At 39.0% G+C, this 26,042-nt stretch overlaps 2 protein-coding genes across 3 annotated transcripts in view; both read right to left on the bottom strand.

Annotated features, from left to right (window-relative positions):
- LOC126094854 (uncharacterized) overlaps nt 1–26,042 on the bottom strand; it is a 472,827-nt gene that overhangs the window by 95,203 nt on the left and 351,582 nt on the right. The window lies entirely within an intron of this gene.
- On the bottom strand, nt 16,418–18,688 carry LOC126094861 (uncharacterized). The gene is made up of 2 exons (XM_049909490.1): nt 18,450–18,688; nt 16,418–16,636 (listed from the first exon to the last, which is right to left on the bottom strand). Exons 1-2 carry the CDS (start codon nt 18,661–18,663, stop codon nt 16,512–16,514), a joined length of 339 nt encoding a protein of 112 aa, XP_049765447.1. The 5' UTR covers nt 18,664–18,688; the 3' UTR covers nt 16,418–16,511.

Raw genomic sequence — 26,042 nt, 5'->3', positions numbered from 1 at the left:
GAATATCTTTCGCAGTGGAATATATTCTTTATGTGAAGTGTTCATAATAGTTTTCCATCTAGGGCTACCACCAGATACACTACAACCATCTCTAAAGTTTCATCGAGAAACATAATTCTTCAGTATGTGTGCTGGACATGCTTCCCCATAAATAATACTACACCAATTTTCGTGGGGCTCGTCTTTAAATACTTTTTCACAATGTTCAGTGCACATAGGTTTAACAGTACTAGCAAATTTTCTAAGTCTTACTGTGAATAGATCGTCTAGTTATTCTTTTCAAGAGTAGTCTCCCGCATTCAGCTCATCTATGAGTTCATTCACCACTAGGTTCTTCATCTCTAACCATTTACTCGAAGGTCGTATTACTCAACATCCAGGAAGAGACAGGAAAGGGTAGTGATTTTTCCACCTTCCCTACAAGTTGGTGAAGTGTTACTTCACATGATTTGCTTCGCAAGTATTATGAAAATGTGGCAGTTCATAGATAAAATTATGTATTCACAACACAAACAAATATGTCGGCAGAAAATCAAAACGTGCCATTATGAATTTAGCAGTACCTCAAGGTTTTCGCTTTGACACTAAGGGTTACTAAAAGAAGCAAGACGAATTTTGCTAGAGCGTTGCCTTACGATTCCCTCACTGAATTTGTATCTGCCTGCTTGTAGCTCTGCTACGAAACTAAAAAATCTAGCTTTCGGCGAGGCTCGAAAGGCGAACAGACGCAGCATGCACCTGACAGGCAAGCACGTTACCTACTAGCTAGCGAATAGGCGCGGTGTCTACATACTTATTGACCCAGTAAGTGCTATGGCAGATAAACCGCAACATAAGAGGCGACAGTAGTTGTATTTGCCATGTGGAACGACTTTCGTGGACTCAAAAGGATTAACTGATATCCTTATGTCACGTCTCAAGTGAAAATCACTCAGTATTAAATTGAAATGACACGATAATATCAAGTGAATTTAGCAGGATCGTTCTTTGCCACCAAGGAAGTAACTCGTCGGTCACAGAGTTGCCAAACATATTCTGCGCTGTTGCCAAGTCTCAGTTATACCGCCAGGAAGGATACCAGCTGATGTGTTCTGTGAGTGACCTCGGAAGTGACTATAGCTCCGTTTCAAAGCTGCAGGTGGCAAGGGCTGCAAGATCCTCATTATGTGTCAATGAGTCTTATTCGCATTTCTGTAACTAGGTTTAGGGGCTAGAGTGCAATTACTTGTAATACATCGATGCACTGAATGCAAACTAAATGTCATAAATTAATAACTGCGGCAATTATTTGTGTTTTACTGACTTAATCGGACAGAAACCTTGAAAGCGTATTCACCAGACACAATTCACAGTTATGGAACTTCTCCAGTGGTTGAGTTGGCAATGTATATTTGCTGTACAATATTGTTATTGAGATCACTGTCATTGGCATATCCCCCAGAAGACAGGCTTATTGTTGTCAGCTTTCCTGACGGATATTCTGCCTTTGTTCGAAACGTGAAGACTGAGTGTGAATTCGAATATTCCATATGGCGAAAATTTGATGTTTCTAGTCTTCCAGCTCTAACACTCAAATAACAGTTACAATAAGCGGCAGAAAAAACCTGTGAATCAACAGTTAATAATGCAATCATAATTAGTGGAATCTGACAAATTCCATCTGTCATCTGACAATTGTGAAAAACTACGTTTTTCATCTTCACAGCACTGCAGTATGAACTCAAGGGATTCATAGGATACCTATACTTAATTTAATTGTGATCATTTTCAATGACAGTACGGGGGGAGCAAAACCATCTGACCTGAAACAGACTTTTCCAGCGGGATTTGAATCTTTAGCTACAGTTGCAGTAGCACGTCCAGTGAGGAATCAAGAATGTCAGCAATCACTCATTTCTATAGTGTAGGCTAGGGCAGAGAGAAGCAGGTTTCCGACAAAGTAAACGATGAGAGACACTGTCGCTGTCACTTATTAAACAGGAATTGTTCAGAAAATTACAACTATATCTAATGAAATGAGTAGGTTGATGCAGCTCCAGTCCGGCTTTATCACTGAGTTGCCAAACATTTTCCGAATACCACTTAAGATAAAAATGTGTAAGTATGTGTGTGTGTGTGTGTGTGTGTGTGTGTGTGTATGTGTGTGTGTGTGTTCTTTCGGACATTTCCGAAAGAACAGACACTACGAATCGAAATAGACAGCCTTGTTAATCAATTAAAGATTGAAGGACAGATGTCCAGGCTGTCATGCGCACTAAAATAGAACAATGGCGTCAGATGAAAATTTGTGCCTGATCGGGTTCGAACCCGGATTCGTAGTGTCATTCCTTTCGGACATTCCAGAAAGAGCCACGCATGTGGTATGCAGCAAATATGGGAATTCGAGTCTGACGAGGAGCGTGTGTAGATAGGTGCTGAAAAGAGGTTGGCTGCTGCGTCCCGACAGTGCCCACTGTCGGAGGTTCGAGTCCTCCCTCCGGCATGGGTGTGTGTGTTGTCCATAGCGTAAGTTAGTTTAAGTTAGATTAAGTAGTGCGTAAGCTTAGGGACCGATGACCTAAGCAGCTTGGTCTCGTAAGTTCTTACAACGAATTTACAAAATTTTAAATCCAAAATACTGCATCTCGGTTCTTACAATAGTGCAATAGGTGCGCAATGTTTAGCTGTAACTGAAGAGAGACTCCAACTCGGATTGTGGTTAAGAGCATAATTTGCGGAAAAATACATGGCTTCCTTAGAGACTTCATATTCATCCAGTGCAAAATAACTTAAATTGTGAATATATTTCTGAATGAATGTTTGTTATGTATTTTTCCGTCACCCTTTCACTGTTATAAGTTATGTTCTACAAGGAACGCACGCCGTTGGAGGCGGCAATCTGTTATCTCGTTCGTTTATATATTTATATTTAAATAAAATATTAGTAATAAGCACATTGTATTATTATTTGCCGGCCGGAGTGGCCGAGCGGTTAAAGGCGCTACAGTCTGGAACCGCACGACCGCTACGGTCGCAGGTTCGAATCCTGCCTCGGGCATGGATGTGTGTGATGTCCTCAGTTAGGTTTAAGTAGTTCTAAGTTCTCGGGGACTTATGACCACAGCAGTTGAGTCCCATAGTGCTCAGAGCCATTTTATTATTATTTCCCACAGTTTTTAAGAATTCAGGCCCTCTCATAAATAAGTGATGTAGATTCAACCATCCGATTAAGAATGTGGTTTACCCAGTCTATCAAATGATGTGAGTCGTATTCGGATATCCACATTAAGCTTGAGTGGCTGAATCCGGTTAGAACGATCCGGTATCGAAATGAAATTACAGAAATCGGATAATTTGAACGTCTGTCTTGCAACAATGCTGCGCATATAAATTCCTATGATGGAGTAACAGGTAGCAACTGCCCAAGAAAAAGTGAGAAATATGTCTACTAGCAGCAATGCAACGTAATTATAACCCATATTTATGTGATGAAAATACTGAGTCGAACAATGCACATCTATTTCAGTGGTGGGAAGATGCACCATATCGGATTTGCTGATGACATAATGGCAATAATAATAATAATAATAATCCCGTGGGGCCGATAGGGGAAACCCTGCCCCATATGGGTGGTACCGAGGAAATCAAATACTTGGAGTAAACCAAATACTAACGCAATCCTCAACGACTACTCAATCCGTTGAACTCAAAATCCACGCACGTCTGAGTGAAAACCACCGCTACTCTGGTCACCGTCTGTTAGCTCAATGAGCTCGGCTGAAAATATTTGCTTCCAAAGGCTTCAACACCCTCTGGTCCTGTCCGGTCCTGGAATCACCCAGGCCAAACCAATGAAACACAAGCAAACATGAACTGTGCAAGCTGTCGACAGGCGGCAGTTGGCATTTCGGATTCTCGGGAGGCCGAGAATATTGAAGATCTCTGGTAAATTTCCCTACAAGCAGAAAACATGCATTTGAAAACTAAACATCGGTGCATTGATCCAAGCACGGAAACTAAATAATCTCACAAAAGAAATCGACCAACAAAAAATTCTCATCATTGCTCTTCACGAGCCACGACTAACTGACAATGAAACCTTGCATTACGGAAGTCATTGCATCTTCAAAATACAACAAAAGGTAGCGAAAAGCGTACCAATGTTTGGCATTGCTTTTCTCGAACACAGATCTATCATCAACTCTGTCAAACAAATCACACCCTTCAACAATCGACTTATGACTATGCTCATTCAGAGCCCCAGTAAAAAATGTACACCTATCAATGCACATAGCCCCACCAACATCGAAAATAAGAAAAACACCAGAAACGTCGAAAAATTCTGGAACACACTCGAAAATACCATGAGCTGAATTCACCAAGATGAGGTGAAAATACTAATGGGAGACTTCAACTCCCTATTTGGAACAGAAAAAACCTGTAGATAAATTATTGGTACAAATTCAACATATCGAAACACTTAGACTAACGGCACACGTCTGACTGACACTTGCCAACAATTCAACTACAAAAGGATGTCTTCCCACTTTAGAAAAAACCAGTTCCCAGGTAACATGCTTGGCTACCAGGTGCAAGCTGCTTTCGTTCGTCTTTCGAGACAAGGTGAAAGCCGGATTTTTAATTCTTTTGGAGCTGAGCTACAAGCAAGCAGATACAAACTCAATAAGGGAATCGTAAGATAACGCTCGAGCAAAATTCGGCTTGCTACTTACAGTAACCTTTAGTGTCTGAGCGAAAACCTTACGGTACTGCCAATTTCATAATGCCACTTTTGTTTTAGGCCGACATATTTTTTGTTGTTGTGAATACATAGTTTTATCTACGAAATGCCACATTTTCATAATACTTGCGAATAATACAGGAAATGAAGTAAATACAGATCTTTTCGAAGTCAAAAGTCGATAATATTCTACTAATTCCTGTTAAAATAGGCTCAATCGTCTTGCAGACGCATAATGCTACATTAAGAAAGATTGCCGTCGTGATGTTTCTGTAGTAAGCTGAATTTAATTTGTATTAGTAAAGTGAATATTTTATTTGCATTTTCCATTAGTTTACTAAACGCAACAGTAATCATCAAAGAGAAATTAATCAGCAACTGAATTTTCTTTCACGATATCTACAACGATCTGACAATGCGACAGTTGTTACCAATTCTACGCCCGTAGAAACCTACTTGTTTAAAGATGTCATTAAACCATAGTAGTTTTAAAGAGTATTTCCGTCTAGAAATGAATTGCCTTGACGGTTGATCGATCAAGAGCGAGAAAGGTAATATTTTACGAATATAGGACGAGAGGGACAAGTGCTTGAGAGACGACTTCCCTATCAATACAAGTGTCTGAGAGACGACTTTCCTATCAATCTCCTGGATAGTTTTGTTTCACAAATCAACAGAGTGAGTTATTATGCAGTAGCACAGGTGATTCAGTTTTGTTGCTCGACTTTCTTACAATGCGACCGAAAGGTGTCTCAGTTGTTGACAACAAATTCCAGCTGTGTTGCACACACCCCTTGGGGCAGAATTCGTAGCCCAAAACACACTTTTGGAGCTATCAAATGTAAAATATTATGTTCACACTACACTTTACTTTACGTCTTTTGGTGGGGCTCAGCCTTTCATTTCTTCTTAGGAAGTTAACGATAAAGGCACCATAACACGTAACCTGTAACAGTACTGCATAGGAATGCTCAATGAGATACCTGATGACGTTCAATAATAGTTACTCCGTTGATTTTTCTTGTTTCGAATTAGAGCATGCAGTATTCCTACACTAGACTTCTGAACTTTGCCTGTTGAATGCAAATGTCGCCTGATGGTAAAATGGTAATCTGTCACATATATCAGTAGTCGAGGCTTCCTTAATGTGGAAAATCATTCATGCCGGAACGATCTTTCTTGAAACAAGAATATGTTTTTCTGGCGTATTTTTCCCAAAAGCACTCGCTCCAAACGCAGTTCAAATCTTTCTAGCTGCCTCCTCTACATTCACCCCTCTGTTATACCAAAGTAAATGTTGTGTTGCAGATGTTACACCTTTTTCCAGCCCGCATCTCGTGGTCCTTCGGTAGCGTTCTCGCTTCCCACGCCCGGGTTCCCGGGTTCGATTCCCTGCGGGGTCAGGGATTTTCTCTGCCTCGTGATGGCTGGGTGTTGTGTGCTGCCCTTAGGTTAGTTAGGTTTAAGTAGTTCTATGTTCTAGGGGACTTATGACCACAGCAGTTGAGTCCCATAGTGCTCAGAGCCATTTGAACCATTTGAACATTTTTCCACTTGCGACCCAATTTTACAAAGCTTATCTGTAGTTCATGATTTTCAAGTATGCAAAATGCAATGCTTAACTGCAGGATGAGAACTAGAACTTCAAATTCGTAAATGGCGTTGATAAATATGCTGACAGCGTGGCGCCGCCTTCACGTGGGCGGCGCCGAATTTCAGGCGGCGGGTGGCGTCTGGCCGGTGGCCGGTAGCCGCTGCAGCGCGAGGAAACGCTCGAGCGTAAGCTGTTATGATCACGACGCAGCCACGAGCTGTCCTGCGGAATTGTTTCTGGAATACTTGTTATTGCGGGTGGCTAGAATGTTAAGCGAATTGTCTGCGATGTTCAATCAGACTCATAACTTTAGACTGAAATGTGGTAAAAAAAAAAGAAAATAGTTGGTCGCGAACATGCGACTCCAAGTTTAGAATGCACGACGATTACCGCAAGACCACGGGCTCACTCCATCCATATCAGCTTGGAAGTAGACAACACTTCCTCCTAACACTTCCCCATCTTACAGTGTTGCCAGATTGTGCAGATGGCCGGACTTATAGTTGTCAGGGGCGGTCAGTTTTATTGGCCACCTTAAGTGAACGACTCGGACTTAGTCTCTGTGGCAGCCGGCCGGCGGTCAGTTTTTATGTCTAAGACTGTACATTTCAATTTCTTCGATTACATCCATGACTCTTCCTTTCTGTAACTGATGTAATATTTGAAGTGATCCATCTAAGTTATGTATTTTGTGGTTGGTGTCTTTTACGAGTGCAGCAAATGCGGATTGGTTATTGTCACTTAATGTCGTGTGTTCTTTAAATCGTGTACTAACTTTTATTCCCGTTTGTCCAATTTAAAATTATGGGCATTCTTCACAGTTCATTTTGTAGATTCATCATTGCGAATACGGTTCTGATTTACGTGCGATATGTCTCAACAGTCGATTTAGGTTTTCAGTGGTTCTGTAACTGGTGTATAATTTTGAATCGTTGAAACATCGAGTAATTTTTTCAGAAATACAATAACTTTATTTTCCTGTGTTTTGGTTTAGTTATTTCATCTAAGGACTGGCATGTATCTGGTTTTCATTTTGAATGACGTGCTTACCAACTCTTTAGGATTGCTTATACATTTCGAAAAAGATCTATTTCTTTCTCAGTGTTTTCTCTTTTCAGTGAAAAGTTGTTTGTGTAACATAGAATGACAGTATGGGAGCTTGTGTGATCTCGGTGGTATGACTGGTTGTGGATAATTATGTCTTTTGTCGTTGGTTTACGAAAAATATCAAATACCTGTTCAGGGTTTTGGTTTGAAATTTTTAAATCCAGAAAGTTTATTATGTGATTGTAGTTTCTTACGATAAAATAACACAACTAAAGTTAAAAACTCTTAGATAGTTTTTATTAAACTGAAACGCGTAACAGAACAACTGAACAAAAATGCCTCTTTTACTCTTTGATGGTACAGCACTTAACGTAAGTCACATAGAGAATCATTAAAATTGCAAGCGGAATACCCGTCCTCAGTTTAATGATTTTACATTTAACGCTAACAAAAATTAAAGTAAGCCCAACAAACTCCTCAAAGCCACGAATCTAGGAGCTGGTAAGCCTTTAGTAAAAATATCTGCAGTCTGGTCTTCCGAACGTACATGGTCGCCCGTTTGATGCTGCGGTGGTGAAGTTGACGAACAAAATTATATTTAACATTAACGTGTGTCAAACGTCGATGTTCCTTGGAATTTTAATATCGTCCAGCAAATATTTCACCCAGAGTAACAGCTGCAGCTGTCGCCAGAGCTACACATTCTGCGTCTGTAGAAGACAAAGCAACACTAGTCTGTTTCTTTGTTGCCCAACAGACGGTGTTTCCAAAACATTTTAATAGATGTACATGGGTAGATCTTACGTCTTCTTTTCTATTCTATTTACATCAGCATAACCAGAAGAACTTCTTGATTCACCTTTCGATAATGCAGTCACATATTGACGGTTCCTTTGATATATCTCAAAACTCTTTTTAAACTTTTCCAGAGTTGTTCGGATGGATTGTTTTGGTATCTGCTCAACAAGTTGACCACAGTACACAAATCAGCTCTTTTTTCTGCCATTGCGTACATCAACCACTCAGTCAACTCTCTGCAGGGCTTATCGATAATTTTTCTTTCCTTGATTTCCTGTTTAATGTCCATAGGAGTCGTGATCGGATTACAGTGTTGATGTTGAATCGTTGTAGCAAATTCTTCAAATATGATGCTTGGCTCACACACATTTTTCCGTTGTTCATAGAAATATCGTTTCCCAAGTCCATTTCCTATCACTTCCTGCCATCAAAATGTCATCAACATAGAGCACAATATAAATGACGACATCCTTTAGAATGATATAGTAAAGACATTTATCTGAGTCAATCGTATAGACATAAGAATGGTATGAATAGAGTGATTTCATCCTAGTGGTGCTTGCTTTAAGCCATATATAAATTTCTGTAACCTGCAAACCAAACCAATTGTGTCTTTCAGTTCTTCTGGAACATCCACTACTTCAGGAATAGTCATGTATATTTCCTCCTTAAGTAATCCATGAAGAAAAGCGTTGGCGACATCAAGTGGTTCCAGAAACAGTCCTAGTTGGAATGCAATGACTATCATTATTTTAACAGATGCTAGTCGAGCCACTGGTGCATACGTTTCGTCGTAGTCAAATCTCCTTTTCTGTGAATATACTTTTGCCACACGTCTAGCCTTGTGTCTTATGATATTTCCATCCTTGCCCTTTTTTAATTTGAACACCCACTTACTGTCAATAGTCTTCCTTCCAGGTGGTAATTTAAGAAAGGTCGAACTCTTCTTTTCCTTTATATAGTCAATTTCGTCCTGTACAGGTTTATACCAGTATTCCTTATCTTCAGGATTTGCAATTTCCTTGTAACTTTCCGGTACATCATCCACAAATGAATCAGCATTGAGTGCAAAGAACAGCATAGTCTTTCAGATATTTAGGAGGGTTCCTCTTCCTTGTAGATCATCGAACAGTTTTTTTTCCTGATAAATTTTCAGCTTCCTCTTCGTCACAGGTCAGTTCTGGTATGGGAATTTTTTCATGACCCCTAACATTTGGTTTGGCATCTTCTTCGACGATGTCTTCTTCATTATCATCCTTCTCGGATGATTCCTGTACAGTTTCTGGGATCGAGTCCTCAGCTGGTTTACTTTCAAAGTCAAACCTTCCTTCGTAGAAAACAATGTTCCTTCCTCAGACTATTTTTCCTTCCTCTGGACACCAAAGCCTGCAGCCATTAGGGCAGTAACCAGTGAAATAGCATTTTAAGAACTTGCCTTCATATTTCCCTGTTCTCAATTCCTTTGGTACCAGTAGATAAGAAATACATCCGAACACTTTCAGCTTACTCAAATTAGGTTTCTTGTCATACCAAAAAGCTGCAGACTCCTTTCCTTCCAAAAGTGTGGTAAGACTTCTATTAAGTAGGTACACGGCAGTACGAACAGCTTCTGACCAGAACATTTTATGTAATTTACACTGAAGTACCATACAACGAGCTTCCTCAATAATACGTAGTTTTGTTCATTCACTCTGAAACACCATTTTGCTGAGGAATATATCTGTAAACTGAAACTGTACTCTTTGTTATTCAAAAAACTGTTTCAATTAATTTGACATGTATTCACGACCACTATCACAGCGCAATCTGCTAATCTTCAAGTTGAAATGAGCTGTAGCCATGGCGTAAATCATCTTCAGATGACGAGCTACCTCTGACCTCGATTTCTGTGTATAGGACATTGTGAAATGTGTAAAGTCGTCGACGATCGTGATTACATAATTCTTTCCGTCGAACGATTCCGATTCAATTGGCCCATACAGATAACTGTGGATCAACTGAAGAGGTCTGGTGGCACGTTTCCTACTGTGATTGTGTGGCAGCAGTGATGGTTTTCCTTCGACACAATTTGAACATTGTCCCGTGGTGATTGTTGCAGCGTTGAGTTCCAGACCATCAACTTGTGACTGTAGGCATTTAATATTATCGTAACTCAAACGGCCTAATCTGCTATGCCACAATTTCGCCTTAGTTGTAGTTCAAACAGCTGACAAGGCTTTTCATTGCAACAAATTTAGAATATGTAACTGAGATTCATTCCTATTTGCAATGGCAACAGTTTCTTTTGCTTTCTTAATTAAACCTTGAGACTTTGCAAATGTGATACTAAAACTATTCATTTCCAGTATTCTAACTGACAGAAAATTATAATTAAGATCAAGCACAGATATAGCAAATTTAATCATTAAACTGGTGAGAGGTATCTTACTGTTAATCAGATGTTCCGTTGATCCAGAGTCCAAGAACCAATTTATGTCGTTCGTTGACTGATCTTCATTTGATGCTGCAAAACAAAACCCATCTTCCTCTTTGACGTTAGCTACGACCATACAGTTGTTGATTTCTGAGTTCTTGTTTGGTACCTTAACTCTACAATTAGCCCTTTTGTGTCCAGGCTTCCCGCAACGGTGACAAGTAAAGTTGGAAGATGTTCCTTGTTGACTTCTTGTTTTACTGGTGTCTGACTAACCCTTTTTTAGATACCGTTGAGTCTGAAAAGCTGTAGGAAGCGGTGTTTCATCGTTTTTGTTTTTCCCGACGACTCCCTTCCGCTTGGATTCTTCATCCAGGAACCTATTATTCACAAAGTTCAGCGTCAAGTCGTTCATTGAGAGCGTTTCGACGGCAGTATTCCGCAAGCATCGTTAAAAGCAAATGGCACACTATGTCCGTTTCTTCGACAGTAGTTCCAGTCGAACGTAAATCACGAATCAGTTTATCAAACTTCAGAAAGTGGTTAGCTGGCAAATCATTTGTTGCGTTAAATTTCATAGTTAACAATTGTTTTCTCAACAGAAGTTGACCAGCAATTCCTTCTCTCTCGAACGTATTGCACAGAGAGGTCCATAAACCAAAAGTGACCATAAATCAACAGTGACTGTCGGCAATGCATTGAACAAGATGAGACATTTACGATCTTGTTTAGCCATTTCGGCCAGTCGTTCTTCCTTTGCGGGAGGCTGCGTGTTCTCCTCTCTATCGAGAAATTCCACCTTTGTGAGATAATTCGCTTGCACAAATGATAATAGTTCCAGTTCCTCAAGGAGAATTTCCATCCTGAATTTACAGTTGTTGAAATTCGTTCCATAGAATAAATGAATACGTTATTTTTCCGCTTCAGTTGCCAATTCTGGTTAACTTTACGTGAGAGTATACTTGGGGCCAGGTATTAATCGCAGATTCCGTTTATTTAAAACAAACCTGGGGCCATAACCTGATGTAATTTTAGTTTCTTACGATAAAGTAACACATGTAAAGTTAAAAACTATTACATGGTTACTGAAAGACATAACGGAACACCTGAACGATAAAAACGCCTGTTTAGTGCTTGGTACAGCACTTAACGCAAGTCACACAGAGAATCATTAAATTTGCGATCTTAACAGCTTATGATCTTATTTTGTTCTTTCCATAGTTAAATTAATTTTTGAATGCAAACTGTTGAATTGTGAATACATGACGTTGAACTTATCTGTTGTGCCATCGAAACGATCAAGATGTCATCGACGTATCTAAAGTGATAAATGACTTATTGGCTCGTTTGGGTGGAGCTGCTGAAAAATTTTTCTTCAAGAGCGTGAACGAAAATATCAGCTAATGTACCTGCTAGACATGTGCTCATTGCTACACCATATTTTGGAGATAAATTTTGTTCTGAAATGAGAAATAATTGTGGGAAGTTATTAATAGTAGAAATTCTAATATTTCACAAATTTCTCCTTGAGTGATTGTGTTATATTTGAGAAAGTTGTTTTTAATGATTCCTATAGTTTCTGTTACTGGAATGTTTGAGTACAAGTTAGATACATCTAGTGATAAGAGTATTTCATTTTCTGGTATTTTTACATTTTTAATTTTATTAACAATATATTAACAGCTTTTTGTAGTGTAATCTATCTCATACATGTAATATTGCTTAAGGAGCGTGTTGAGCTTCTTACTGACAGCATGTACTGGGCTATTAACCATGTTAAGAATTGGACGAATCGGGATTTTTTCTTTATGTATCTTGGGCTGGGCACACAATGATGGTGTTGTTGGATTCATTATACTGGAGTCTTTTTATAGCCTTTTCTGTGAATATGAAGTTACATGTTTTAGAGCTTTCTTCAGTTGAGCATTAAATTTGTTGACTGGATCTGGATCGATAATTTTATAGGTAGAAAAATTGTAGTACTTTCCTGCTGTAATCTTCCTCTGACATTGTCACCAGTGAATTTCCTTTATCTAGTTTTATACTAATTGCCTTATTTTCTTGAAGCTTATAATTTATCTGACCTATAATACTACTGTCCTTCCCTTTTGTATTGGTCCTACTTTCTCGTTTTATATGTGTTTGTATTATTTTTGCAATTTTACAAGTAATATGGTTCTGCACATGAGGTGGCAACTAGATCATATCAGGCGCTACTTTAAATTTTCCAATAATATATTTGATGATACTGTTTCCAAGGCGTTGTTGTATATTAAATTTCAGGCCTCTGTTTAGGACGTTCATTTCTGTGGGACTGAATCTCACATTGGTCAGATTTTCAACGTTCTGGAAGAAGCTACAATACACCATGAAACGCTAGTTCTTCATATTTAGTTGAATATCCGTTTCGTTGCCACAAGAAATGCATAGTCTGAGAATTAGCTGATTTGACGGACACATTTCTAGAAGAAAAGTGATAGAGCAATGTAATTGTTTTCAAAAATTTGAAAAACGTTTCGAAAGCGTAGTTGTGTGGCATATTGCCACTCATGAGTGTTATAGAAATTGAGTGGTTAATGACCGCCAAGTTCTTACTTTTTATTCAAGTTTTTATAATATTCAGCCTTGTAGTTTCAGATTTTATCTGTATTTCGTTGTTCCGCTGTCAGATACATGTGCTTTCTACTGGGTCTTTTGTCGACCACAGCTGTGTGTGGCTATGGAGGAGGCATCAGTCGTCAACAGGACATTGTTTGACTACATTCTTCAGTGAAAGTCGGCGTAATGTTTGAATGTTTTATTTTAAATGACAGTCTTAAGGATGGCGTAGAACTAACAGTATGATGGAGAAAGGAATACAATAGGTCGCTGAGGGGTCAAGACGAAAAAGATTGGTAAACATCTCATTCTGGTGAGCTGCAACGGTGTTGCTGATGAAAGGTGCAGGAACTCTTATTAGAAGGATCGTTATGCTAGAAAGGTACAGAGTGATATGAGACTCACATTTATCGATCGATAGTTCAGACATTTTATCTTAAAATAAACAGTAATTTCTGTGAGTAAGACGCATCACATGTAAAACGAAATGAAAAAAACCGATTTTATGTTGGTCGTGACATAACGAAGATATTTTGAAAATCTGTAAAGGAAATAATGACAAAACAGAATAATGACTGGGGTCTAGTAAAAATTCGAGTGGAGCACATCGAAGATCGTCTTATAGTTGAAGGTGGACACGACGGTAGTTGAGCGAAAAGGATTTTCAGATTTGATGTTGTAATAATATTCACAGTAAGACTGAACGATCAAATGGTGATGACGTATCTGTCTGGGTGAATTTCGTTGCTTATAATGTGGGAATAAATGGAGATGAATGGCAGTTCGCACTCTAAGACATTCTGAAGAATTACAATGGATACTTCCCAAAAACCGAGACGAAACAAAAATGGCTGTTCTCAAATTTCTATGAAAGTTTCTGGTTCGTTTGAAAGTCTATATAAGGAAAGCATGAAAGCCTTCCAAACAGAAGTCATTCCTTCTCTTATCTGGAATACGATAAGAGGTCAGAAGGAAAGGCCAAAACCGGGAACGTATCTACGCTGATGAACTTAGAGGACACTTTGAGGACAACAGATCACAAGGTTATGATGTGGAGAAGTACCTCACCTCCTACAATTTCTTGGACAAGGTCGCAAATGACAGCCACAGTCAACAGAATGACTTCTTACAATAATCATTTGTCCTAAAAATAAAGGAGACCGTTCAGATCTAAAGCTGACAATCAGTGCCTTTCCAATGCTGTTATTTCAGCTGCAAGACCGAAATCCACCCTTATCTACAAGGGTGCCTCACCTCTAAAACAGACTATGTTACAACTTGAATTCCATCAATTTAATTTGTAACAGAGAATACTCGTACACTGGTGCAGAATATGGCCTGGAACAATACATTAACATAAGTTACACTGATCGATGATCACACACATAATCATTCGGAGGCGCATTAATATAAGAGGTCCAATTCCTCGTTAACGCAGATGTGGCATTATGACGATAAGTACACAAAAAACGTAAATAAACAACGCTTAGCTCCACTCGTAGTCGTGACTTCCAGGATTCCGAGGCGATGTGTTATTGCCTCTGATCCGCGTAGTTGGTCTTTGAGACTAGGTCGGGAACTTGTCGATTATTACTCTTCCCGTAACTCGACGCTATCAGTCCGTAAGCGAGGCGGCAAGGGTTGGCCCCGACCTATTAAACCATTTGCGGCTTGTCGAGGTCGGTACCAGACATCAGGATTCAACCAAAGGCAACAATTCGTCAGCCACGTGCCGTTCAGCTAGCTAAACCAACAACACACACCTCGAACAAAGGCCCTAGCTCCAAATGTATAAGCAGATCGTTATCGGCAAGACAAGTGATTGGTGGTGGCATATAACTTTTTTTAAATAGTACAGAATTTTTCAATAGGAAGACCATAGTTTGTCTTTGCTTCAGTACCTTAATAGGCTCACTGAATATTGAATACTTATTATTTTTTGTAGCTCAGTGTACAGACTAGTCGCTGAGTTTTTGTAAGAAGAATTTGTCGACTTGGTCGCGGTTTTCTCAGCCACCATTGTGGACATGTCATCCAAATAACTGTTATGTACTTTTGTCATTTCAGAGGTTTCAGGTGGAGCCCCTCTGCTGAAGGAATTCTTCGTGATACAAAGTTCTCCGTGTGCTCTATTTCACCAAACCAAGGCACAAGTGATTTCTAAGATGGTATATAAGTAGGCATGTGTAACGAGTTTGTGAAACTTGATCAAATGAAATCGCATATGCGCATATGAATGCGATTAGATGAGAGCCGGCCTTGCACGTTGAGATATTATGTCTCCTGCTACAAGTCAGAGCTGGCTATACTCCGTTTCAAGTGGAGCACCCGACATTACCATGCACGAGTCAGCCACAATGCCATCTCTCAACAAAGCAGCATTTCGCACTTCCCACTTGAACCTCATCTTCAGATACTCATCACGTGTTCACAGAGAATATCGAAAAAGTTCTTTCGTTAGAAGTAAGTTACAAATATAGCCAAAGCGACAAGTTCTCAACTGTTTTTAATTATCTTTGTAGCATGAGAAACTATCTGGCATTCCATCATTTACGTTCCCGCAAAAAATTGATAACGAACGAGACTGTCTGTCTCTAAGCCGTTCTGAGAACGCCAGAATTTTTGGCTGCCGTAGGTCTCAAGCTGTAAGGATTTTACTATCACCTCTACCTTGTTTATATGCATAGCTTTTGGAGCAGCGAGAATCCCTTTATTAGGCTGTCTCAAGTGCTCAATATGTCTTAATTCCATGTATTTGCAAATATTCTTCCACTACACATAGGTCGTATTAGACGTTCGATACATCTTTACGTTGTTTTTATTCAGTTTCACAGTATTCCTCATTATTATTATGGCTATTCTACTACTTAAACTTCGATGATATTGTCAGAGGTACTATCAGCTCTTCCCGACTCTTGGCTCCTTTAAATCATACGGAATTTACCTTCCAAGTAGAAACGTTGCGATTTCAAATTGAAGTTTTCCTTTCATTTCTTAACGGAACGAACGAGAACTCTTCTGTAACACTATATGCTGCTTTGAAAAATAGTACTTACAGACATTTAGATCTCAATGGGATACACAGATCCCATAAAGAAAAAAAAACTTGCACACAACACATTTACAGTAAGCACCTAATTCCATTACAAACTTCACAATTTTGATAACATTGTCTCTCATAGTCCACATATGTCTGCTTACACGAGTAAGACGCTGGGTAATAAAACCATTTTTTAAATTACATCGGTGCTTTATTTCTGCTTTGTGAGTACAGGATACAGGACAGTATGAGCAGCTCCAGACGGCGTCTCCATGGTGTGGCGCCCCCTCAGCAGCGGCGACTACGCTCTGTGGGCGGCTCTGCGGGCGGCGCCTGACCTGGCGTGGGGCCTGACTGCAGCTCTGCCCGCAGCGTGTCGGCTGCCTGCCCTCGCATGCTTGGCGTGGCCAGCCCGGGCGTGAGCACCTGCTCAACAGGAAACAACACACGTGACGTCCCAGTGACACCTGGTTACCTTCTTTCTTACCAGAAAAGTTCAGTAGCCGTAATACCCACACCTGTTACTGCTGCTGCAAACACTATGCTCGCGTTTTATAGGCGCAAAGTATACTTCAGAAGCGTTTAACACATAGATGACTGGTTTGCTTTCACTGGAATAGTTGCTATACTTATACTTCAGGAACGCTGATCTAGCCTACAATTGCTAGTCGTGGTATATTTGGTTCCAAATAATGTAGTATACTGCCAGTCAGTGTTTTACACTATAGTGCTCTGACACATGTATTTACAAAGTTATAGACAGAGAAATATGTTGTAATATAGGCATCTATGGTATTATTCAAAATATCATTGATCTTTTCTGCACGTTTAAAATGTTCATGTTATGTAACAGTCTGTGGTGAGACTATTAAAACTAGTTTTAGTGTTTTCCTCAGTTCAGTACAACTCTCGTGTAGTACTATCTTCATTTACAGTACATCATATTCGCCTCAGTCAATCCGTGATGTACTTTTTTGTACAGACCACTAACATGCTGACAAATTGTGCTGTGAGACTTACTGAATTCTATTGTGGAGACAGACTTTGTGTTCTAGATGAAAGATTAACTGCCGTTATTATGTTACATTGCTAAGTAGAAAATCAAAATACAAGTGACTAAATGACTACTGAAGATAGATTGTCTGTGCGTGGTACAAATCAGGGCACCTTCTATCTAACTAGACAGGGATTAGAGCCGTTATAGTTATGATTCTGTGCCCGACATTCAGAAGTACCATCTTCTACGTAAGCATTGTCTCGCTTGTAGGTTTTTGCTAATAGTGTTTCATTTACTTTTGCCACATTAATTACCAAAAAAAAGACATAATTACGGACTACAGCTCAAAAACTACTGTTACTGTGTAGTGTCAATGACAGTATTCCTCACACTTAGTGAGACTAAGGTTTATTTCAGAAAAAACGTCTTCTTACGTCTTTTTGGTATAACAACGTCGACAATGTACCGAAACTATGTTAATTAATATATTTCTAATCCAGTAACACATACAGTAACTATACACTGTTCCATAACAAAATTGTACATATGGTAAACAATAAACTCTACCAATGCAAAAAGAAATGTCAGATATGTAATGTGATCCTTGAATACCATGTTCAGTGTATCATCGTATATCTTAGCACCGCACAATGCTAGCGTGCTTCCTAGTTTGTTAGTTAAAGTTCTATGATTCGTTTACACTGCAGAAGGGAGAATCTCTCACCTTTGGTTTATTAGTGTTTGATTATGAAACATGGTAGACTGATATTTATTGGAATGCAGTTTTCTGTCAGTACCATTACCTATTCAACGACTAATTGTAACCAAAGTGCAAATTTAGTACCAATTTTTATAGATGACTCATACTAATATGTTTTTGTTTTATAAATTTTATACTAATAAGCTACACGGAGATTAGATGTCATCATGGTTCAGCAGATAGACCCTCAGAGTGATCCAAATGTGAACCTGATAGGTCTTATAGGGGGTCCATATTTGGCAAGTAAAACAATTATTATCAGACATAATAGTAGAGGGAATTGTGATTGAATGTAGCAACATATTTAGCCTATTAAGAAACGTGATAGTGGTGTAATAGCAATATCACCAAAACTGGACGACATGAATGCTGCACTTGAGCTGCCTGCAGACACAGTGTCAGAGCGCCTGCCTCAGGGAGCCACTAGCGACACCACAGCAGTTAGAGCCGTGCACAGCCTGCTCGCCTTTGCTGGTGTTTACCTTTGAGTGCCCGCCTGCTCTCTGCATTTGGACCCTCCTCATGATCGATGACGTAGTCATCGTCGTCTGCTATGCTGTCGCCGTCGTCGTCATCAGCGTCTCTGTTTTCATCTACTTCTTCCACCACTTCGTCGCCATCGTCTGCAGCAGCGAGCGGCGTGCAGTACGCCACGAGCAACACACCAGCAATCAGCAGGACGAGGCCTCCCTTCATGGCTGCAATGGTTTCTACACTGGGTGCCTCGCTACAAGTGTCACTAGGGAGCTCACCGGCCTCCTCTTATACTGCAGTGGGGCACTTATCACCCGACTCGTAGAAGGCAAGCGCAGCTACACAGCGCTTACGTCAAACTCCACAATCAGCCGTATTGTTGTCATATCTTAAAGGCTGAATTATCTTGCTGGACATGGTATGAAACCTTGAGGTTGAAGGCACTAAAAGACGTAAAACAAAACTGTAAGCACTATATCTGATAAATACAGCACAACCAAGAAAACTAATCATGTACCTGAAAGTTTATACACATGAATTACGAACGTCTTCCATTCGTAAGAACAGCAATATAGAAGGGAAATCACTCACTTTAAGAACTAATTTAAAAAGTACAGGAATTTATTCAATAACAGTTAATGTCATCCTATTTCTCGTTACATTGCGTTATCATGCTGCACATTTAGCTAGAATTCTTCAATATTATGTATTACAATTCTCCGATTATTTACGTCAGAATTCGTTATAAAATTTTAGCAATTATTAAAGTTTAGTTTTGTTCTCTTTACAATGAATCTTAAGTTCATATAGTGTAACCTATCCATTCATTTAAGAGGCTTCCCAAATTCTTCATACTATTAACCATGCAGAAGAATAGACTTGTGAACACCAGTACTGATGTTGGGGCCCCTATAACTATGTTCCATATTAGGAATTTTCTTTCCCCTTTTTCGTATTGCTACTTCCATTGTGACAAATAATAGCAACATTGATAACTATGAATTAAGATTCACATCCATATTACCTGGAGCCATTCTCTCAGCTTTATTTAATAATTATTCACAATTTTTGTGTACAGGCTATTGCAAAATGAAACACGTACACCATTTTATATCAGTCCAAATACCTATCAAAATCTGAGGAGACGTTAACTACATAACAGTTATAAATAATTAAACTTTCTCATCATCCAACACCTAGAACTGACACAACGTCGGCTTGAAGTGAGACTCACGTGGGCACTAATGCATACAATGTGGCTCGAAACGAATGCGTGCTGTCAGTAAATGAAAGCTGCTGTCTGCTTCCTGGCATGGAAGTATACGTCTTGTCATGCATTGTTTATGCATGACAGACCAGGAGACCAAGGATGCCAGTCAAGAATGTATACATTCGCAAGTTTTTTATGGTATGAACTGCTGTATGGCGGCTTTCATTATCATATTCCATTTGGTAATTAATTCATAAAGGGTATGAGTAAAGTGATTATCATGTACACCACGTACTGCAGTACAACTAATGATATGGTGACTACAGCCCCCAATCTTCTGCACTTGACTTTGTTCCCATCTGAGACATAAAGATGGATATAATTAGTTCACAAAGTCTTCAAAATATAGTTTTAATCAGCGGCTGTGTTACACAAATTGCAGCATACCTCTCGGTCGGATTAATTTCCTTGCCTCAATCCATGTTGTAGTGTACTACAAGGTATATCAAAAGTTTCAATGGCCCACCTAAGCAACACTCCTCCATAAACGACTTGTTTTACATCTTTAAGATCTTCTGCAGTCCATTATCTACCTGTCTGAAACATAAAAATGTATACCGTTGGGACAGCAAAAATCAGTGGACAATGATGGTCAATTGTCGACGACGACAACTGTATATACATAAAAGATAAATGTGCGTATACTGTTAACTACGTCTCTTTAGCGCCTTTGGACATAAGACAATTAATAAACTGCATACCTAAAACGATTTTATATTCCTTTCACATTTACTTAAATGTTTAACTGCAACATTTCACTGTATGTTCACTCTCGAGAAAACCGCCAGTAATGCACCTTACGAAACAGTTGTCGCCATTCTCCCACCTGACAGAGCTGGTTGGCAAATCCCATCACGTGGTCAACCCAAACATTGCGGGACGCTATTGTCCTTAGCGATTCGTAATAGAAGGTGTAAAGCAGGAATTCTGTTGTCTGTCAACAAAAAAGTGTTGGTAGTGGGGGTCCAGACAGTCTTCTGGTGTATCACCCTCTAAACGTCTGTCAACTCGATCTGGTGTGCTAATGGTTACAGAAAGTAGAAGTACTAACTACTGACGATGATTTGCCTTCCATCATCTAATTCACAGCATTCCATGTGATGTAAGCGCCTTTTCAGTTTATATATGTCAGAATTATATGTGTAATGTGTGTAACATGCAGCAATCCATTTTTTATCTCTAGCATCTTTCAGTGAAACTATCATAAGACTGATGTAGAAAAGAAATTGTATGTAATAAAGACATTAAAAATTTTTGCGAAATATATAATTGGAAAGTAATAAGAATATCCATTACTGAAGTCCACTTCATGTTGCACAATAAAGTGTATTTCACAGAGAGAGTGATAACTGCTCTCTGTGTTTTTTTGTCAATAACAGTTTTGCTACTAAGAGTTCTTGTAAAAGAAAGCTGACTTTATTGTTCAATTATTTTTAAATTCCTTTCTTGGCAACTACTACACTAGGTATGCATGTGATTGACAGTATATCGGTAGCAACGTGTCTGCTGGACTGTTATGCACTGTAACAGACAGTGAAGCTTTGTGGTTCAGCATAACGAAGAGGCTAGTAATCTCTATGATTATGTTACTGACCATATTTACCGATATAGAATCGAAGTGTTTCAAGTCTACATACGAGATTACCTAAGAATGACCTGTTCAGCACTTTTTAGCATATTACTCAATTACTAACGTTAAATAGAACTATCTGTGGTATTAAATATGTACAAGAAATGCGGCAGATACAGTCACAGGCGTGATTGCCCCATGGGCACTGCAACACAAACGCAAAAATGTCTGAACTGGTAGGCATCTAATATAGACACCTAGTAACCAGCAAAATCCTAATAAAAGGTTGCAGACCAAATATTAACTGAGAGTTCAGAGATTTTCTCCATCCACTTATGTACTCTTCTGGCAATCCAAGTGACTGGATTGGGAAGCATCCCCATGATGTGGTGCTATGCTAAGTATCACTCCCTACAGTGCAGTATGAATTGCATATGCAGATGTGGATGCTGCTGAAATATTGTCTGTACACTTTACAGATATTGTTATTTATAGAAGCATGTTAATTTTGTTATCGTAGTTTCATAACTAGTGAGTAGAATCGTCTTTTTTCTCTCGCACAAGGTACTGCTTTAGATCTATTAATTCAAAATGTCCTATAATAGTTCCAGATGATAACTGTCATAGCCGAAAATAATTTTTGTTTCATGTCTGAATGTACAGCGAAGTGTTCGCCTGCAGTTATATATGTAGATTTGAAAATCATTTAGTAAAGGGAAGAGCATTGGAATTGCGGCTGTTATAAGTTCTTCTTTCCATTGCTTTTCCGGCAGATTCAGTATCATGTTGCTCCATGTACCACAATCCTGAATACTGTAGATAATTAGTTATTAAACCGAATGAAGGAATTGACTTTTACATCACATCAGAATAAATGAAGTAATAGAGAAATTATATTACAACACTGTATACGTTATTTATAGTCGACTTTAAAAATTTTGAATCACCCAAATTTTCCCCATCCTCATTTATCAGCAATGACTGTGCTAGAGCTTACATTTATAAGACACTGGTTAATAATCATGTATGTTTGATGCAAAGTGCAGTGGTGCTTTATTTCTCCCTTGCTACTGCAGGGTGCTAGGCAGTGTGAGTAGATTCAGACTGTGCCTCCATTTTGTGGCTCCACTTCAGGAGTGGCAACTGTGGTCAGCTCTGGAAGCAGCGCCTGACCTGGCATGTGATCTGGTTCTGGCTTTGGCTGCACCATGTCAGCTGCCTGCCCATGCGTGTTTGGTGTGGCCCGCTCAGGCATGAGCACCTGCTTAATGGTAATCAACACATGTGGTGTTACAGTGATACGTGCTTACATTCCTGTTACATCAGAAAATTTCAGCCACACATTCTTACACTTGCTACATCACTAAGCTTCCCTTTGATGTGCAAAACGTGTATGTAAGAAGTAGATGACAAAAAGATGAGTGGCCTCTTTTGTTTGGAATAACAGTTATCATACAACTCAGGAACACTAGTCTAGCCAATAAGTGCACCCCCTGGCATACCTAGTTACATATTACGTGGCATACCTAAGCCAGTATTTTACACCATGGTAATATTACACGGATATGTATAAAGGAATAAACAAATGAATAAATTGCAGGAGTGTATTTGTTAAACGTCGAAAAGGTAATTTTTTCTTCTTACGTTTAACATGTTTCTAAAACAGTTACTTAAATATGATAAGATTTTTAAAAGCAGTCATAAAAGCCGGCCGTGGTGGCCGAGCGGTTCTAGGCGCTACAGTCAGGAACCGCGTGACCGCTACGGTCGCAGGTTCGAATCCTGCCTCAGGCATGGATGTTTGTGATGTCCTTAGGTTAGTTAGGTTTACGTAGTTCTAAGGTCTAGGGGACTGATGACCTCAGAAGTTAAGTCCCGTAGTGCTAAGAGCCATTTGAACCATTTGAACCAGTCATAGAGTTTTCATCACTTCTCTGTGCCCTGATATGCAATTACCTTCATTGTCAGTACTCTATGAGTTCTCTGTCACTGAATAATATACTTCTTTGTAGAGGCCATTAACATGTAGACATATTGCGCTATAAGTCTTATCGTATGTGTGCTTTAAAATCATAATTTCTGTAGCTTACTTTTTAACTGAATTGTAGAAGCAAGTTAAACAACTTAAACAAATTCGGGAAAGAAGAATTTAATAAGTGCTCAATGTATGTCGTTACATATCATCAAAGTGTGTAGCACATAATACAGGTTGAATGCTATTCTAATAAGCTTTTATGTACAATGCAATAATTGTATTGTGGAGCTAGCCTTCTTGTTCTATACGACAGAGGAAATGCATCAACTGTTTTTAATTTCTGAGGATAAAATACATGATTAGTGAACTAATGTACACCACTGGTAGCACAAATCAGGACATATACTATCCAATCCGGAAACACCAAGACTCATAAGTGAATAGTTATGACTCTATTCCCTACACCTATAACCATAGGTATAGCCCGTATTTCATTTCCATGGGGTTTCAACAAAGGTCATAATTTTAAACTGAACTTGTAATAGAACACCCTACGGCAATATACAGAGTGTGTAATTATATATAAAATCTATTTTATTGTCAGTCATTCATTTCGTAAATTATAACATTTATCATCAAGCAGAAATCAGTCAATAAAATTCATTTGACGATGGTATCTCCATTGAGATGTGTTTCTGTATGGCGGTTATGTTCTTTAGAGATGACAGTGAACATTTGTGCGTACATTTCGACCGTCCACGTCTTTCCAGCACGAGGTTCAATTTCAAACAATAACATGTTAGTGACTGGAGTTAACAGCATACAACAACCGCCACGAAGACAGGACAAGTACGTGGAAAAGAATTTCCGTTTTACTCAGTGCTGATAACAGACGCACAGTTTACACTTCGTAGGCAGGTCGTTTGTTTGCTTTGGTTGAAATGAGGATATTAGTTAAATGCTTTATGTCTTCGTCTACAGCTAAGGTCGCTGGACACGAAGTATTTTCCGATTATCATTTACTGGAATTGAAGGAAGCGGCGTGGCCACTTCAAGGTAGCATTCAAGCATTCATGACTGGTGAGCCACTCACAACCCACATCAGAATGTCGGCCCTAGGGGTTCAACTCGGGTATCCCGAATGCGAGTCTGGTGCATTAGGCACTATTCCAACCCGCTCAGTGCCATGGTGGAAATGGCAAACGAAAAGAACAAGGTTTCCTGAAAGCGTACAACAGGAGCGTCATGTTCAAACTTACGACTTATGAATAGTAATTAAGCATATTTCAAAAATTTTCGAATGCAAAATATACTATGCTCGCCTACTGCACGCTACTCAACGACTCACATCGGTTTACTGATTACGACCATAGCTTCTAGAATTTTTTTGTCAGTTTCGTCTCCTTTTCCCGATAGGTATTTGTCCGTAAAGTTGGAAATCGTCTTGCCGTTAGTGTTCTGTTTGAGGTCCCGGTCATTCTTAGCAATCAATGAATATTTGTAATTGTTATATAATATGATTAATTTATTATCCTCATTACTTCAAATAAGCAATACATTCAGGATATGAGAGTATCTATAGTTACTACGACGCTTTCCTAGCTATAATACATCAGAATATGCTAGTTCTTCAAGTTTAAATGTATATAAGTTTCGTTGTCATAAGAAATGCTGCGTCTGAGAATTGGCTAATTTGATGGTTTTTTTAGAGAACAGTTACAGAACTTCAAAAGTGTTTTAAAAAATTTAATGAAAATTTCAGAAACGTAGTTATTAGTATTATGGAAATAGTGGGGTTAATGACTACCTGGTTTTGACTTTCTACTCACGTTTTTCAATATTCACCGGTGTAGTTTCACTTATTTAGCAGTAGAGGCATCCGTTCTTCATTGCTTCGCTGTTAGAAAGATGTGCTTTCTGCTGAGTCTTTTGTTGAACACTGCTATGTTTGGTTATGGAGGAGGCATCAGTCGTCAACAGAACATTGTTTTCCTACGTTCTTAAATAAAAGACAACACAATGTTTAAATATTTAATCAGTGGTGAAAGGGTTATGGGCGGGGTAGAGCTAACAAAGTGAAGGAAAAAGGGATACAAATGTTCATTGAGGGAACATGTTATTCTGGTGAGCTGCACCGATGTTGTTCATGGAAAGTGCAAGAACCCATATTAGAAGGATTATTGTGCTAGAACAGGTACTGACTAATATTTTTCGATCGTCAGTTCAGACATTTTATCTTACAAGAAACTGTTATTACTGTGAGAAACCCGCATCACATGTAAAACGAAATGAGAAAATCAATTTTATCTTGGTCGTGACTTTAGGAAGATATTTTGAAAATCTGTAATTGAAATAATGACAAAACAGATTAATGACTGGGGTACTCAAGTGAAATATGGAGAAGTGCACATCGAAGATCATCTTGTTGTTGAAGGTGGATAGCATGGTAAGTGAACAAAAAGTATTTTCATATTTGATGTTGTAATAATATTCACAGTAATACTGAACGATCGTATTGTGAGGACGTATCTGTCTGGATGAATTTAATTGATTTTCATTTGGAAGCAAACTCTAAAGACATTCTGAAGAATTGCTGAGGATACTTCACAAAAAACGAGACGAAACGAAAACGGATCTCCAGAAAGTTCTATGAAGATTTCTTATTCGTTTGAAAAATAAATCGTCACAAGAAAGCATTATAGCTTTCGAAACACAAGTTATTCCTTATATTATCTGACATGTGGTAAGAGGTCAGAAGGAAAGGCCAAGAACAGGAACACATCTCA

This window comes from Schistocerca cancellata, chromosome 8 (assembly GCF_023864275.1).
Source record: "Schistocerca cancellata isolate TAMUIC-IGC-003103 chromosome 8, iqSchCanc2.1, whole genome shotgun sequence".
In the NCBI taxonomy this organism is placed as follows: domain Eukaryota; kingdom Metazoa; phylum Arthropoda; class Insecta; order Orthoptera; family Acrididae; genus Schistocerca; species Schistocerca cancellata.
The sequence above is the reverse complement of the archived record's forward strand: the minus strand, read 5'-3'. Positions and strand labels throughout refer to the sequence as shown.

Coding starts and splice junctions, on each gene's coding strand:
- LOC126094861 (XM_049909490.1), bottom strand. CDS start 18,663: ATGAAGGGAGGCCTCGTCCTGCTGATTGCTGGTGTGTTGCTCGTGGCG. Junction 16,637..18,449: donor GAGCAGGCGGGCACTCAAAG/GTAAACACCAGC, acceptor CCTGTTGAGCAG/GTGCTCACGCCCGGGCTGGC.